The sequence below is a fragment of the Vipera berus genome (assembly GCF_964194415.1).
Source record: "Vipera berus genome assembly, chromosome: 3".
Classification (NCBI taxonomy): Eukaryota; Metazoa; Chordata; class Lepidosauria; order Squamata; family Viperidae; genus Vipera; species Vipera berus.
In genome coordinates this window covers 105,581,450-105,596,334 of record NC_138204.1, presented here as the reverse complement: position 1 = coordinate 105,596,334, position 14,885 = coordinate 105,581,450, and the positions used below count along the sequence as shown (strand labels likewise).

The window sequence follows — 14,885 nt, the reverse complement described above, 5'->3', positions numbered from 1 at the left end:
GGAGGCATACTACCAAATCAGGATTAAGGAAGGAGATGAATGGAAAACTGCATTCAATTGCCCCCTAGGGTGCTACCAATTCTGGGTCCTGCCATTTGGACTGCAAGGAGCCTGGGCTGTCTTTATGCAACTAATAAATGATGTACTAAAGGAGCACCTATACAAAGGTGTGCTGGTTTACCTGGACAATTTCCTTATATTCACAGAGACTATGGAGGATCATGTATGGAGGGCGGTCCTGAACAAATTACAGGCTGCACACCTCTATGCCTAACTATCCAGGTGTGAATTTCACAAACAGAAAATAGATTACCTGGGAGACCTCATAGAAATGGACCCTGAGAAAGTCCGCAGAAGAAAGCAATTGCCAAGCTTCCTGGAGTTTGCCAATTTCTATTGCCATTTTATTCCCCCATTTGCCCAAATAGCCCTACCAATTACGAACTTATTAAAAACCAAAGGGGAAGGCAAATGTTCTGTCCAGGCCTATGTGAGTCCTTGTTAACTCACAAGGACAAACCCCTCTTTTAAGAAGTAGGCTGGAAATAAAGGAAAAACAAACCTCTTTTATTATTATTTACAGACCTGCTGTCAGGACCCACTTCAATCCCACATCTTAAGAAAGGAGAACTCTTGGAAACAATTTCTTCCAACAGGAACTTTTATTAAGAGTAGTTGATAGCAGGCATAATAGACAGGATCTGAGATTTCCCATGCAGAGCGATAGATTAAAGTATCCCCAAACAAGACCCCCACCCCATAGTCCACCTGCCCAGTATGGGATGGCCAATCCCCAGGTGTTACATTCATCATGCAAAAAGGGGAGATAACATTGGCCCATCTCCAGCTCACGCAGTGATGGTCAGCGGCTTCTTCACACCTTCCTCTGAGAGCAGAGATATAAACCAGGCACTGAGGTTATGTTTCTTATTTCCTCCCTTGTACTAGCTGACAGTTTAGGCAGATAAAGTTCAGAGAAAGAGATAACACAGGAAGCAATTTGTTACATTGTAGTGAGTAGAGGACACAGAGGCAATAAACGAAGCAAAAGGTTAGATTGTAGTGGAAAGAGGAAGCAAAGGCAATAACTCCACAGGGACATCCCCCCTCCCCCTTGGGAGTATGGCAGAACCCAGGGAAATGTGAGATTTGATTTTGGGTCAGAGGGGATAGATAGAAATGAAATAGGAATGGGTTCTGACACCTGCAAAATGTCCCAAAAGCAAAGGCAAAGAAAACACGATTCAAACGAAGAATTGTCTAAAGGCAAAGAGAACACGATTCAAACAGAGAATTTTTCACAGGCAAGGCAAACAGAACATGATTCCATGAAACTTGAGTCCTTTGCAAATGGTTGCTTTTAGCAGGCAGCACCGCCCACACCTTCCCTTTTTATTATGCAGCCCCAAGGCGTGGCTTTTCAATGCCTTCTCCTCCTCCCTTGGAGCCACCCCATTGCTTCCCTCTGTCCTACTCTTTTTTTTTAGAAAATTTTATTAAATATACATTTAAAAACAAAAGTGGACATGATTCAACTTCCCTAGCTACAACACTACTATTAATATTATCTTATATTACAGAAAGAAATAACAAAAACCTAAAATACAATCTATAACAGGACAGAGTATAAAAAACTGTACATATAAAATCTGTCGGTTTTTTTAGTAAACTGTCATTCAGTCCTCAGCGTTATATTTACGTATCTTTCAGTTATGTCCATTATATAGATGCTAATAAAAAATCCTTACATTATCAACCAATCAAACAATGTTCATCTCAGCCATCCTCCTTAACTCTAACCAATTGTACAAATTTTGCCAAATTTCATAATACTCCGTTTCTTTCTTATTTTTGATCTCTAGGGTTAACCTGTCCATTTCAGTGCAGGATAAAATATTATCTATTATTTCTTCAGTGGGTGTTTCCTTTCTTTTCCATTTTTGGGCATATGCCAGTCTTGCTGTAGTTAAGATATGCACTAATAAGTAGAGAGATGCTTTACTGAGATTATCGTTAATAATCCCTAATAAAAAGATTTCTGGTTTTTTGTCGTAATATTTCTTCCAACCAATTTTCAATCCACTGCCAAAAACTTTGCGCTTCTGAACATTCCCACCACATATGATAATAAGTCCATGGAAGCCTTCTCCATTTCCAGCATATTGGTGAGATTTTTTTTCTATTTTTGCTAACCTTGTAGGGGGAAGATGCCATCTATAAAACATCTTGTACAAATTCTCTTTATAGGAGGTGGCTAGCGTTAACCTCCTATTTCTATCCCATAGTAGTTGCCAATTATCTAAGTCAATAATATAACCAAAATTTTTACTCCAGGTTAACATTGTTTCTTTTACCTGTTCTTCTAATAAATCCTGTTCTAATAAATATTGATATATCTTTTTTATCAATCGATCTTCTGTTCCTAGAAGAATTTTATCTAATTGTGTATGCTCTAATTTTATCCCTGGTTCTTTTTTATCTTTTCTGTATCGTGACTGTATTTGTAAGTATGCTCACCATTCCAACTCTACACCATCTTCTGATAATCTTTTTCTTGTTTTCAGGTCTCCATTTTCATCTAAGAGATCTTTATATGTAATTACACTTCCTAGATTTATAAATTTGGGGTGCATAAAAATCTCTAATATAGATAGCCAATTGGGAATTTCTATATAGTTAATTTTTTTTTTATCCACACATCTAATATGATGATTCTGAAAATATTGATGAGCCCTATATTTTCCATCCCACATTATAGCATGCCACCCAATTTGCATGTCATGACCTTCTAAGGCTAGTAGTCTTCTATTCCTTAAATGTATCCAATCCTTTATCCATACCGCTATTGCTGCTTGATAATATTTTTCCCAATCTGGGAGGCTGAGCTCTCCTCTTTCCTTTGCATCCTGTAATAATTTTAACTTGATTTTCGGTTTTTTACCTTGCCAAATAAATTTAGATGTAACTCTATTTAAATTTTCAAAAAAATCCTTACCCAATTTAATTGGTACACATTGGAATAAAAAGAGTAATTTGGGCAGTATATTCATCTTGATTGTCGCTATTCTTCCCATAAAAGAGAGCTGCAAGTTTTTCCATCTATCTAGGTCTACTATAATTTGGTCCATTAACTTATCATAATTTTCTCTTTTAAGTGTAGTACATCTTGCTGATAATTGGATCCCCAAATAATTTACTCCTTTAGATGTCTGGATGTCAATTTTTTCTACTAACTCAGTCTCTTGTAAGTTGGACATATTTTTAACGAGCATTTTAGTTTTTTCTTTGTTAATTTTTAATCCCGCAACATCTCCATAATTTTCCAGTACCTGTAATAATCTTATTCCAGATTCTAAAGGGTCTTCCAAGATGAAAACTAAATCATCCGCATAAGCCTGTAGTTTAAATGTCTCTTTTCTGATTTCTAATCCTTTAATCATTTTATCTTTTCGGATTATTCTTGTGAGTACTTCTAAAGAAAGAATGAATAATAAAGGAAATATTGGACAGCCTTGTCTCATACCTTTTTGTATTTGAATGCTATTTGTCAATTCTCCGTTTATGATTACTCTTGCCTCTTACTTGGAATAGATTGCTTTAAACATATTTATAAATTTTTCTCCCAATTCCATCTGTTTGAGTTGAGTCAACATAAAATTCCATTTGACATTATCAAAGGCTTTCTGAGCTTCGACAAAAATTAATGCCACTTGTTTTTCGCTATGAAATTCATAGTATTCTAAGATGTCTAGTATGATCCTGATGTTATGTCTAATTTGTCTTTTAGGCAAGAAGCCGTTTTGGTCAGTATGAATAAATTCCGCTAAATATTTTAAAAATCTTTCTGCCATTATAGTCGTGAAAATCTTGTAATCCGTGTTCAGTAAAGAAATGGGTCTATAATTTTTAATCCAGGTCAAATCAGAGTTTTCTTTAGGGATTAGTGAGATGATTGCTTCTTTCCATGAGTTTGGAATTTTTGCTATGTTTAGTACCTCATTAAATAAATCCAATAGTGTTGGGACCAAAAGTTCTTGGAGGTTTTTATATATTTCGGATGGTAGTCCATCAGGGCCAGTTGTTTTATTACTTTTTTGTTTTTTAATAGCTTCCATAATTTCCTGAACTGTTATATCTTTATTTAATATATTTTGAAATTCTTCTGAAACCTTTGGTAGGTCTGCTTTCATAAGATATTGTGATATTCGTTCCTCAGTGATCATTTCCTCCTCATTATAAAGATTTTTATAGAATTCATATGTCACCCATTTTTTCCCATCATTTTGGTGTACTATCTCCCCTGCTTGATTACGTAATTTACTAATCCATCTATTGTCTTTTTGTTTTTTCAATCTATAGGCCAGCCATCTCCCAGGTTTATTTGCCTACTCAAAAAAATTGTCTAATGCTTTTTATTTTTTGTGCCAATTCTCCCTTTTCTATAATATTGAATTTATGCTTATTTAAATCCAACTGTTGTTTTAAATCTCTACATTATGGGTTTTTTTGTAGTTCTAATTCTAATTTTTTATGTTCCTCCTCTAAACTTTTTCGATATTGCCTTTTCTTTTTATATTCATTGGCCATATATGCAATTGCAGTTCCTCTCATAACTGCTTTGGCCGTATCCCATAAATTTTGAGTGCTAGTCTCCTCTTTCTTATTTATCTGGAAGAATGTCCGCATTTGTTCCTCCATCTTATGTTTAAATTCTGTTTGGTTTAGGATTGCCTTTTTAAGAGTCCACCTCCTTGTTGTTGTCTTCTGTTCTTTCCATTTAATTACAATGGGATTATGATCTGCCCAAGTATTAATATCTATTATTATATCATCAATATCTGAATTTAGTTCTTTCGTTGTCCAGACCATATCAATTCTAGACCACGACTGATGCCGCCCTGAATAGTATGTAAATTGCTTTTCATTCAAATTTCTCTCCCTCCAACTATCTTGAATATTTAATTCCTCCACCATTTTAAAAAAAGTACCGGGTAATATTCTCCTGGTTCGTTTCCTAACTTCCTCACTCTTATAATCTAATTCTCTGTCTATAATTGCATTAAAATAGCCAATTATACAAATGTTCTCATAATCCATATCAGCAATAACCTTATGCAATTTCTTATAAAATTGTCTTTTTTTTTCATTGGGGGCATAAATTCCTACCAGGGCGACCTTTTTTTGTTCAAGAAAATTTCAATAATCAATATTCTACCTTCCTCATCTCGATAAATTTGTCTTGCTGGGATTCTTTCTTTAACATATATCACAATTCCTCCTTTCTTCTGCTGTGACAGCGATACAAATTTAATTCCTAACTTAGGGTAATTTAATAGATCCTGATCTTGAGTCTTTATATGTGTTTCTTGTAGAATTGTTATATCTAAATTTTTCTTACAGAGCTTATTCAAAATTATATTTCTCTTAGCTGGAGAGTTTAGTCCATTCACATTTAATGATAATACTGTTAATATTTCTATATTACTGCCTCTGTTTTGATCTTGTTGCCCTTGATGGTCTATCTTCCTTAACTTCTTTGTGTCTACACTCATCATTGTTGTCATGGTGCATTCTCATTTTCTCTCTTCTCTCTGTTTCCTGTTCTTTGTCTTGTGATTCCCGTGTCTTTCTATTATATCTCTCTGCATTGTTCCCTTCTCTTAACTCTCTTTCTTCTAGTTCATCTTCATTGCCTAGATCACAGGTCTGCAACCCGTGGCTCCGGAGCCGCATGCAGCTCTTTCAGCCATCTCCTGTGGCTCCCAGTCTTCTGCTATGTGTAGTCCAAAAAAAAAGTGGGACTAAAAAAGTTCAACCAATCAATTCAAATATGCAGGGCAGGTGCATATCTCGCCTTGGCTCCACTCTTCAGTCAAACCCTGTTCTGCACATGTGTGCATGTACGCGCATGCGCACACAATTTTTGTGGCTCCCAGTTTTTCCTTTTCTGAGGGAACTGGTTCCGAGTGGCTCTTTCACTGTTTCAGGTCGCTAACCCCTGGCCTAGATGCTGCTGGAAAAACTCTTCTGCTTTATCAATCGAATCTAACCTATATCTCTTTTCTTGCCAGGTCACCACAATCCCTTCCGGCATCAGCCACCTAAAATTAATATTTTGTCTTATTAATTTTGATGTAATATGTTGGTAGGGCCTTCTCAGATCTCTTACCCTCCTAGGGACTTGTTTGAGGACAATTAGTTGTTTACCTCTATATTCTATTGGGTCATCCCTTGTTCTATGCAAAATCTCATCCCTAATTGACTTCTTCACAAATCTGATATGTACCTCCTTGGGTAAGTTATTTCTTCTCGCGTAATATGTGTGAATTCTATATATTCTATATATTCCTGCCTGAGCAGGGGGTTGGACTGGATGACCTCCAAGGTCCCTTCCAACTTATTATTATTATTATATTATTATTTCATCAATCTCATTTGCCATCTCATCTTTCCCTGTCCCTAGGGCCCTTGCTAGCAAGTCCGTCATCATTTCTGGGAGGTCCTCCCCCTTCTCTTCCTTCACGTTTTGGAAATGTAAATAGTGGTCTGCTTTCTCAGTTTCAAGCAGTATAATGGTTTTTTCTAACTCTTTATTTGCTTGCAAAAGTTTTTCATTCATTTCATCTACTCTTCTTTCCTCCTTATTCATTCTATCCTCCATTTCTGTTCATTTTTCAATATTTGCTGTTGAAAACATTCAAATTTTCCGTCCATTGCTCCCATCCTTTCTTTGAGTTCTCCAGTATCATTCCTTATTTCACCTATTTCTCTTTTTAAATCCTCATGATTTCTCAACATAACCTCTTGCATGGATTGTAATATTGCTTGTATGTCTTTAAGTGAGCTTGCTCTTTCCCGCGGCATCATCAAAGATCTATAATCTTTGCCCTGCTGGGCTTAATTCTGCTGATGAGGCTTGGGTCATCTGCCTTCTTCCAGTCCCAACTCTCGTGAGATTTGGGATGCTTGTCATCTTTCTAAATGACGTCAGCCAACACTCCCACTTATACACAATCTTTGTCTTTCCCTCCACCACACCTGGGGAATTTATCGTTCTTCCAAAGTTATAATCACTAGTGCCTTATATCTTAACAATGCTAGATATTAATCAATTTCAAATATCTATATTCCAAACAGTCCTAACTTTTTTATATAGAAACATGTAACAATAATATAACCAATATTATTCAATTCTTTAACAATAAAAACCAGATTTCACAGTCAGTTCAGTTATGAATATTATTATATACAACAAGGGGAGAAATAGATTTACTCTCCCTCCTTAAACATTCAACTTTTTGTTCTTAATTAAACTCCTCCAAATCAATCATGCCATAGGTTATCTTCAATTAATTCTTATCGGTCTAAATTCTCAAAACAATTACCATTTATCCCTTTTGCTTTAGAAACTTTTTGAAACAAATAGTTCACTTCTTAAGTTATGAGTATCACTCTTCCCTCCTTGGATGCTAATTGGTTGTTAGTTTTTCTTCAAGATGTCTGCTCTCTCAGCTCAGTCCACACTGTCACTCTTCAAGTTTATTTTGTTTTTTGTTAAAAGCCTTCTTGGCTTTACTGCAAGAGCCAGAAAGAGAAACCACCCTTGATCTCCAGTCCTTACAGCCTGTGAGCCTGTTGCTTTAAGGTCAGATCTCTTCCCCCCCCCGTCTCCTTCTCGCCGTTATCTGACAGGGAAGATGAATTCCCCTTTCACTCTGGGGCCTCTCCTCTTATCTTATCTTCTGTGAAATTCTCCAGAAAGATTTCACCATCCGGAACACTTACAAGAGTTCGCTGAGTGTTTCTTCTGCCAGGTTAGATGAATTGCTGTCCCGCTGGCTCACTGCTATTTTTGACAGTTGTCATTTCTTCATGGCCACCATAATGGGCCATCTCCTTCACCCGGCTCTCTCCTAGGTTTTCCTGCTTTCTGCAGCTCGAACCACTGTCCTGAGCTGCTCAGCTGGGTGCCTCTGCTTCTAATCTCCCTCCGAGAGATCTGGGGCTTTTAAAAAACCCACCGGGAACAGAGAAACAGCTGTGAGATCGGCACATTCATTCGGAGCGGTGTCTCAACCCAGCCATTTCGTTTGACAGCTGGCTCCGCCTCCCCTCTGTCCTACTCTTGTTGCCTGTCAGTGTTTGTGAGCATCTATGATGTCTTCCAGCTGTGAGTCCTCAGAGACTGACACAGCTTCCCATCACAGCTGGGTCTCAGCCTGAGCATGAGTGGAGGGGCCAGGATCTTCATCAGATTGTAAGTCCTGGAGCTCATCAGAGCCTTCCTCTGACTCTGATGGCTCTCCAGGCCCCTCCTCCTCCTCCTCTGATTCCCCAGACTCAGCTGCCGAGTCCACTGGCTGGCATGGAATCACAACAGCAAACCTAAACCCAGCCAACTGCTAAAATGGATAGTAGAATGCCAAGCTGCATCTGAGAGACTAAAATGGCTGTTCTCTGTCAAACCTGTGCTGTGGCATCCCAACACCAACAAACCTTTTGTAATCCAAACAGATGCTAGTGAAGTAGCAGTGGGGGCTGTATTGCTACAAAAAAACAATAAAGGGAGCCTATAACCTTGTGCGTACACCCCAAGAAAACTTAAAAATTGAAACTGAACAAAGGTGGGCAGTCTGGGAAAAGGAGGTGTCCGCTGTAAGATGGGCTCTTCTCACCTGGTGGCACTTCTTGGAAAGGAACAAAATCCCCTTCCAGGTGTGGACTGATCATAAAAACCTGGAAAAGCTAAATGTAAAAACACCCAGAAAACTTACCCCTAAACAAGTGTAGTGGTCGCAACATTTCCACCAATTTAATTTTACTATAAAACATCTACCAGGGGGAAAGAATTTTCTGGCAGATGCACTATCCAGAATGCCTCAATACCACAGCAACCAACACAGTGTAACAAAACCACTCATACCCGAAACACAGATGGCAGCACGAGTAACTACCCAAGCACAAGCCAGACTACTACAGAAACCATTAACAAGCCAAGCAGGGATTGAATTCAGAAAAGCGCAATTAACAGATGACTGGTTCCCGAATCATAAAAATTTGTGCACTGTTACAGATGGGCTACAGATGGGAGAGAAACTATACATACCTAACAATCAGAGATTGACATTCATGCAGCTCTGCCATGATTCAAAATCGGCAGGCCATTTTGGATTCGTGAAAACACTACACTTAGTTAAGAGGTAGTTTTGGTGGCCATTGATCAATAAAGACATTGAAAGCTATGTAGCCAGATGCCCAACATGTGCATCAGCATAAAGACTAAAAGGAAAGTCACCTGGACTACTACAGCTGGTAGCAACCCCCTCAGCGCCCTGGAAGGAAATCTCCATGGATTTCATTGTAGAACTACCAGAGAGCAGTGGGAACACAGTAATTTGGGTCATGACAGACCTATTTTCCAAACAAGTACATTTCATAACCTGCTCAAAAATCCCCATGGCAAAGACACTAGCAAAGCTGTTCGTTCAACACATCTATCACTTGCATGGGGTCCCCCAATGTATCATATCCAACAGGGGGGTGCAGTTCCAATCAGAGTTCTGGAAGGAGTTTCTGTCCCTTTTAGGGACCACCCAGGGGCTGTCATCTAGTCATCATCTGCAAACGAATGGTGGGAGTGAACATTCAAACTCAGTACTTGAACTTAAGATATTAGATGCTTTATTAATTATCAACAGACAAACTGGACAGACCAACTTCCATTTGCCGAAGTCACCTACAACAATGCCGTTCATTTCACCATGGGCTACATGCCATTTCAAGTAGCCACCGGACAAAGCTTTAACCCAATGCCAGAACTGTCACCTACCAAACCTTTTGTCAGGACCCACCTCAATCCACATCTTAGGAAATAAGAACTCTTGGATGCAAGTTTAGTCCAAAAGGAAAATGTTTACTAGGATGGAATCGATTGTGGCAATACAAGACGGAATCTAACAAAGTTACATTTCAATCCTATAAAAAGCATTCCCATTTCAGCTCCTCCCCTCATCCATTTGGTCAGATGTCAGGCCCTTCCATGGGAAAGGGAACTCTCCTTGGTTTTATGGTTATTGCTTCCTTTTGTTCCCTGTTGTTTGAAGATGCCTAAAGTCTATCCTCTCCCCCCCCCCTCGGAGAGATGACAGAATCCCCAGAATAAGCACATTGTTCTACCTATACATTTATGAAATGTGATATAAATGGATTCTGACACCTGTCATCCCCTCCTTAAAAGAGTGGATTGCACAGTTGCAAAATACTTGGCCCATAGTTAAGAAGGCACTAGACAAAGCTAGGCAAGCATACAAAACCCAAGCAGACAAAAAGAGAATCGAGCCAAAACCTTTCGCTGTAGGGGAAATGGTTTACCTATTCACTAAATACCTAAAGTCATTGCAACTATCAAAGAAATAGGAGCCAAATATGTAGGACCATTCCCCATCATTAGAATAATAAACCCAGTAATGGTGGAATTAAAACTAAAAAAATCCCTTAGACAAATCCACCCAATCTTTCACTGCAGCCTCCTAAAATGTGAGCAACAGTCACCCTTAAGGCCAACTGTCACTCCACCTCCTCCACCCATTATGGTTGAAGGAGAACAACATTTTGAAATCAAAAAAATCCTAGACTCTAGGAAACATCATGGGTCAACCCAGTACCTCGTAGCATGGAAACACTTACCATCCTCCCAAAACAAATGGGTCCACAAATGCCACATTAATGCATCTAAACTACTCAAAAAATTCCACACCGAATATCCAAACAAACCTGACTAACCTATATGCATTTGTTTCTGTCTTTCCACAGGTGGACTTCTCTTTTTTTCAAGGGAGGCAGGATGTCAGAACCCATATCTTAGGGACCCCTTTCCCCTCCTTCTCTAATCCTTTTCTTTTCTCTTTCATCCCGACACGAACCTCACTCTCTTCCTGTACTGGATTCTGCCATACTCCTGGAGGGGAGCGGGGAGTGCTTGAGGGTTATTGCCTTGATTTCCTCTATCGCTACAATATAACACTTTGCTGTTTCTGCATATTTCTTCTAAGAACTTTCTCTCCCCCTGTTGTCAGCTAGTAAAGGGGGGGGGGAGAAGAAACGAATGCAACCTCTGGCAACTGGTTTATCTCTGCGCTCACAAGGGAAGGTGCGAAACACTGCCAAAACATCGCTACAGCCTGGAGACCATCTGATGTTATCTCCTTTTTCCCACAAGGAACTTAAAACCTGGGGATTGGACCATTTGTACTGACCAGATGAACTATGGGATGGGGTTTTGCTTGGGACACTTTAACCTGTCAGTCTTCCTATTATGCTTTCTATCAACTTTTCCTAATAAAAGCTTCTTTTGGAAGAAACTGCTTCTGCGAGTTGTACTTTCTTAGGATGAGGGTTTGAAGTGGGCCCTGACAAACATTTTACTTAAAAGTCTCTTAGTTTGGGTAAGCTGAATGTGATGACTTAAAATATACATTTATTTTAATTTACATACGGTATATACATTCCTGTCACATTATTCCATTTCTGGGTAAACATGTAATGCAAAATGGGAATAAGAAATAGTAAACTGAAATACAGCAATGAAAAGTACAAAATAAGAATGCTTCTTCCAAAATGTTCTCACTTCATCACAAATTTTCCACATGTATATTTGAATACATTTTTATTTAAGCTGTGTTTTGAAACAGGCAAAACTATTTAAAGCTGATACTTACCTGCCAATATACTTGTTCATTTATTTCTATATAAATAATCAACAGAATCACTTAACTATATTGTGGGTCCAGTCAATCCAGTGATGATCTGGATTTTACAACTGTGGATAAGCTTTGAGAAAGTAAGGTAAAGAATAGTAGAAAATGTTTACTGTTCAAGACTGATATACACAACTCTTTCTTTTCAGATTGTGCCTCAAGAACTACCTGCCCAATGACTTGGAATGTGCCTTGAGCCCTTATGCCTTGGAATACAAACTTTTATCTCTCCCATTTGGGATTGCTGCCAATCAGGATCTAATCTGATTGGTTGCCTACACTGAAGATGGAATGATGCACCCAAGGACCAGTTTCCTTATGGTGAATGAGGAGGACACGAGCATCCCTTTTTCACTCAGAGATGAGAACTTGAAGGGGGTGGTGTATACCACGAGGCCTCTGCAAGAGTCAGAGACATATCGGATGAGAGTTAGAGCTCTGTCTTATAGCAGTGATTGGAGCCATTGAATATCAGATGACTTTCATAGTCTTTATAGCTGTTTCTGCTTATCCTTACTAGGAGAAGCTTTGCCCCAAATAATCAAAGCATGTTAACCACATGCGTACATCCCATTGGGTGTCGCCACTTCCAGAATGACTGCCTCATCTCTAAACAGTTGTAGATATGCAACTTGGGAGAAGATGGTACTATGTTTCTTATTTCTGACTGTCAATCTTGTTGCAATAATGCTATCTTGAACAAAAATAGCTATAGTCTATGAATCATTGGAATCTTACCACATGCTTTATTTATTACACTGGAGCAAAGAACAATCCCAAAGATTGTTCTGCCAACCCTTTGGAAATTAGTTAGCAATAATAATTAGGCAATAATTTAGTGCTAAATGAATAGCATGTAAGGATGTTTTTATTTCTTTCCCAACATGAAAACAAAATAATGTCCATGAGATAGTATGGAAATAAATATGATATAGTTTGGGGGGTTTTCTACAAAATAACAAGAAATATTTGCATAATCACAATAGTTTTTATTTAACACTTGTTGGAAAGAATAACTTTCCTGGACATGACACAAAGCTAAGATAGTAATTGGTAATAATTGAAATATGTTTTTAAGAAAAACAGAACAAATTGTGAATATCCCAACACATTCCCTCATTGTGTTGATTGCACATAATGCTCAGCAGCAATAACAGAATAATAGAGTCGGAAGGGACCTTGGAGGTCTTCTAGTCCAACCTCCTGGTCAAGCTATACCATTTCTGACAAATAGCTATCCAGTCTCTTCTTAAAAGCGTGATGGGGCACCCATAACTTCTGAAGGCAAGCTATTCCACTGGTTGATTGTTCAAGCTGCCAAGCCTCCTCAGCCAATTTGTTCTCCAGAGGGGAATGCATCTATCACATGACTGAAAAATAAAGCTGAAATAAAGCCCTAATGCAGGATAGAAATTGCCTTTGCCCTAAAGTAGTACAGTTTATGGCTACTTTATATGGTGCACAAGCTAGGAATAAGAGCCACCTTTTGCACTGGAAACAGGAAATCTGGTGAAGTGTGCAAAGAAGGAAATTCAACTTTCTTCTTCAAGGGATGATTAAAAAACGTAAAATTATATTAAAACTTGCTTATCCCAAATACCAAGTTTCATTTAAAAAGTGTTAAATGTCAAAACACTGTATAAGGTGGTAATAAATTCTGGAAGTAATTTTTGCCAAGATGTATTCTATTTTTATGAAAGTATATGTATATATAAGTTTGCTTGTATGTGTTCTAAGGGCTTTTTTTTTCAAAAAAAGAAAAGAAAAGAAAAACAAGTATTTTACCAAAGAATTTTGTTTATGCAGTGGTACTAACCAAATAAAACTTCACTTTCTCTTTTTTACTATTATATATATAGGAGTTTTGGTGACTGCTTTAGCACCTGGCATGAGAAGTATAGTGTGTGGAACATCAGATGTTCTCCTCTACAGTTTTTCTGTACCATCCTGCTAGTTTCAACAGGTTTTGTCCCTGGACTTCAAACAGACTATCACAATTGATAGATATATTTTACTCAGGAGGAAGCTGGTTCCCTGTATTACTCACTGCCAGGTCCTGACATACTTGGAGAACAAGACACAATAACTTTGAACTTTGTTCTATGGAATTTGGAATATCCTTAGAACCTTGGCTCACAACTTATGGAGCCACAGCAAGAATACTTTTTACCTGAATAATTTGCTTTTTGGGGGGTGGGGAGGGTGTTGTTAGACATTAATACTTTTGCTCTATGGGAATAAAAAGTTCAACACAGAGTGATCATTCCCAGGTCAGAATGGGAGCTATTGGTGCTCTTCCCAGATAAGCGAACCAGCATTAGGAATTTTGGCTGCATATTTCAAACTAACCATTATAGTTTTTTTCAGCCACTCTTCCTTCAAATCTTTGCTGGTAGGATAGAAAAATGAAACATTGCAATTGACTGGATTTGGAGTTTGGAGAATGTGATTAATCAGGGAAGAGTTAGTGTTGTGTACTGGGTTTCTTGCAAGTAGGACGCGAGACGAGAGGGTTCAAACAGGAACATTGCTTTATTGTAGAACAGGAATAGAACTAGTAACCAAGGCTTCTACACAGCTACTTATATGGCTGGCCACTAGGCGGCAGCCAATAGGTTTGAAGGAGCCTATTCCCGCCCCAGAGCCAACCAATGATCGTCCTGGAGACTGCATGTCTGGGTAGCCAGCGACCATTACACCGACCCCCTGATTAAGCAATCTCAAGCAGCATTCAAAGACACGTGGAAACAGTTCAAGCAAATAGGCCCAATACATTACACCCCTCCCTTGTAAAATGTACAAACATTATCAAAATAGTTGAGAATAAAGTACAGCATTATTACAATTATTTGAGAACAAAAACTTGCAGATTGGTTGGTGGTCTGCCCGACCTTGCAGATCGCCTGGGGGATCCAGGCAACTTCCGGTCTACCAGCTTGCCCGCCAGGCTGGGTAGACCAAGTCTCATGAATTCGCGAGAGTCAGATTGACTCAAATCCCTTTGGCTGGCCATTCCAGGTTGGCCCAGACCAAAGTCCAATGAAGAAGCAGAGTTAGCACAGCAGCTGTCTTGATCGGGTTGACTTTCCCCATTAAGGGACCCATGTTGCACTCCCAGGCTTTGCCCAT

The 14,885-nt window shown here is 38.7% G+C and overlaps 1 protein-coding gene across 1 annotated transcript in view; it reads left to right on the top strand.

Annotated features, from left to right (window-relative positions):
• The window catches only part of HMCN1 (hemicentin 1), a gene marked incomplete at its 3' end in the record, with an annotated part of 484,864 nt that extends 472,588 nt beyond the window's left edge, over positions 1-12,276 (top strand). Inside the window, 4 exon segments of the mRNA XM_081325521.1 lie at positions 7,759-7,814; positions 11,906-12,020; positions 12,024-12,212; positions 12,214-12,276. Coding sequence (XP_081181647.1) covers positions 7,759-7,814; positions 11,906-12,020; positions 12,024-12,212; positions 12,214-12,276 — 423 coding nt within the window.
• Between the last annotated feature and the right edge of the window lie 2,609 nt (positions 12,277-14,885).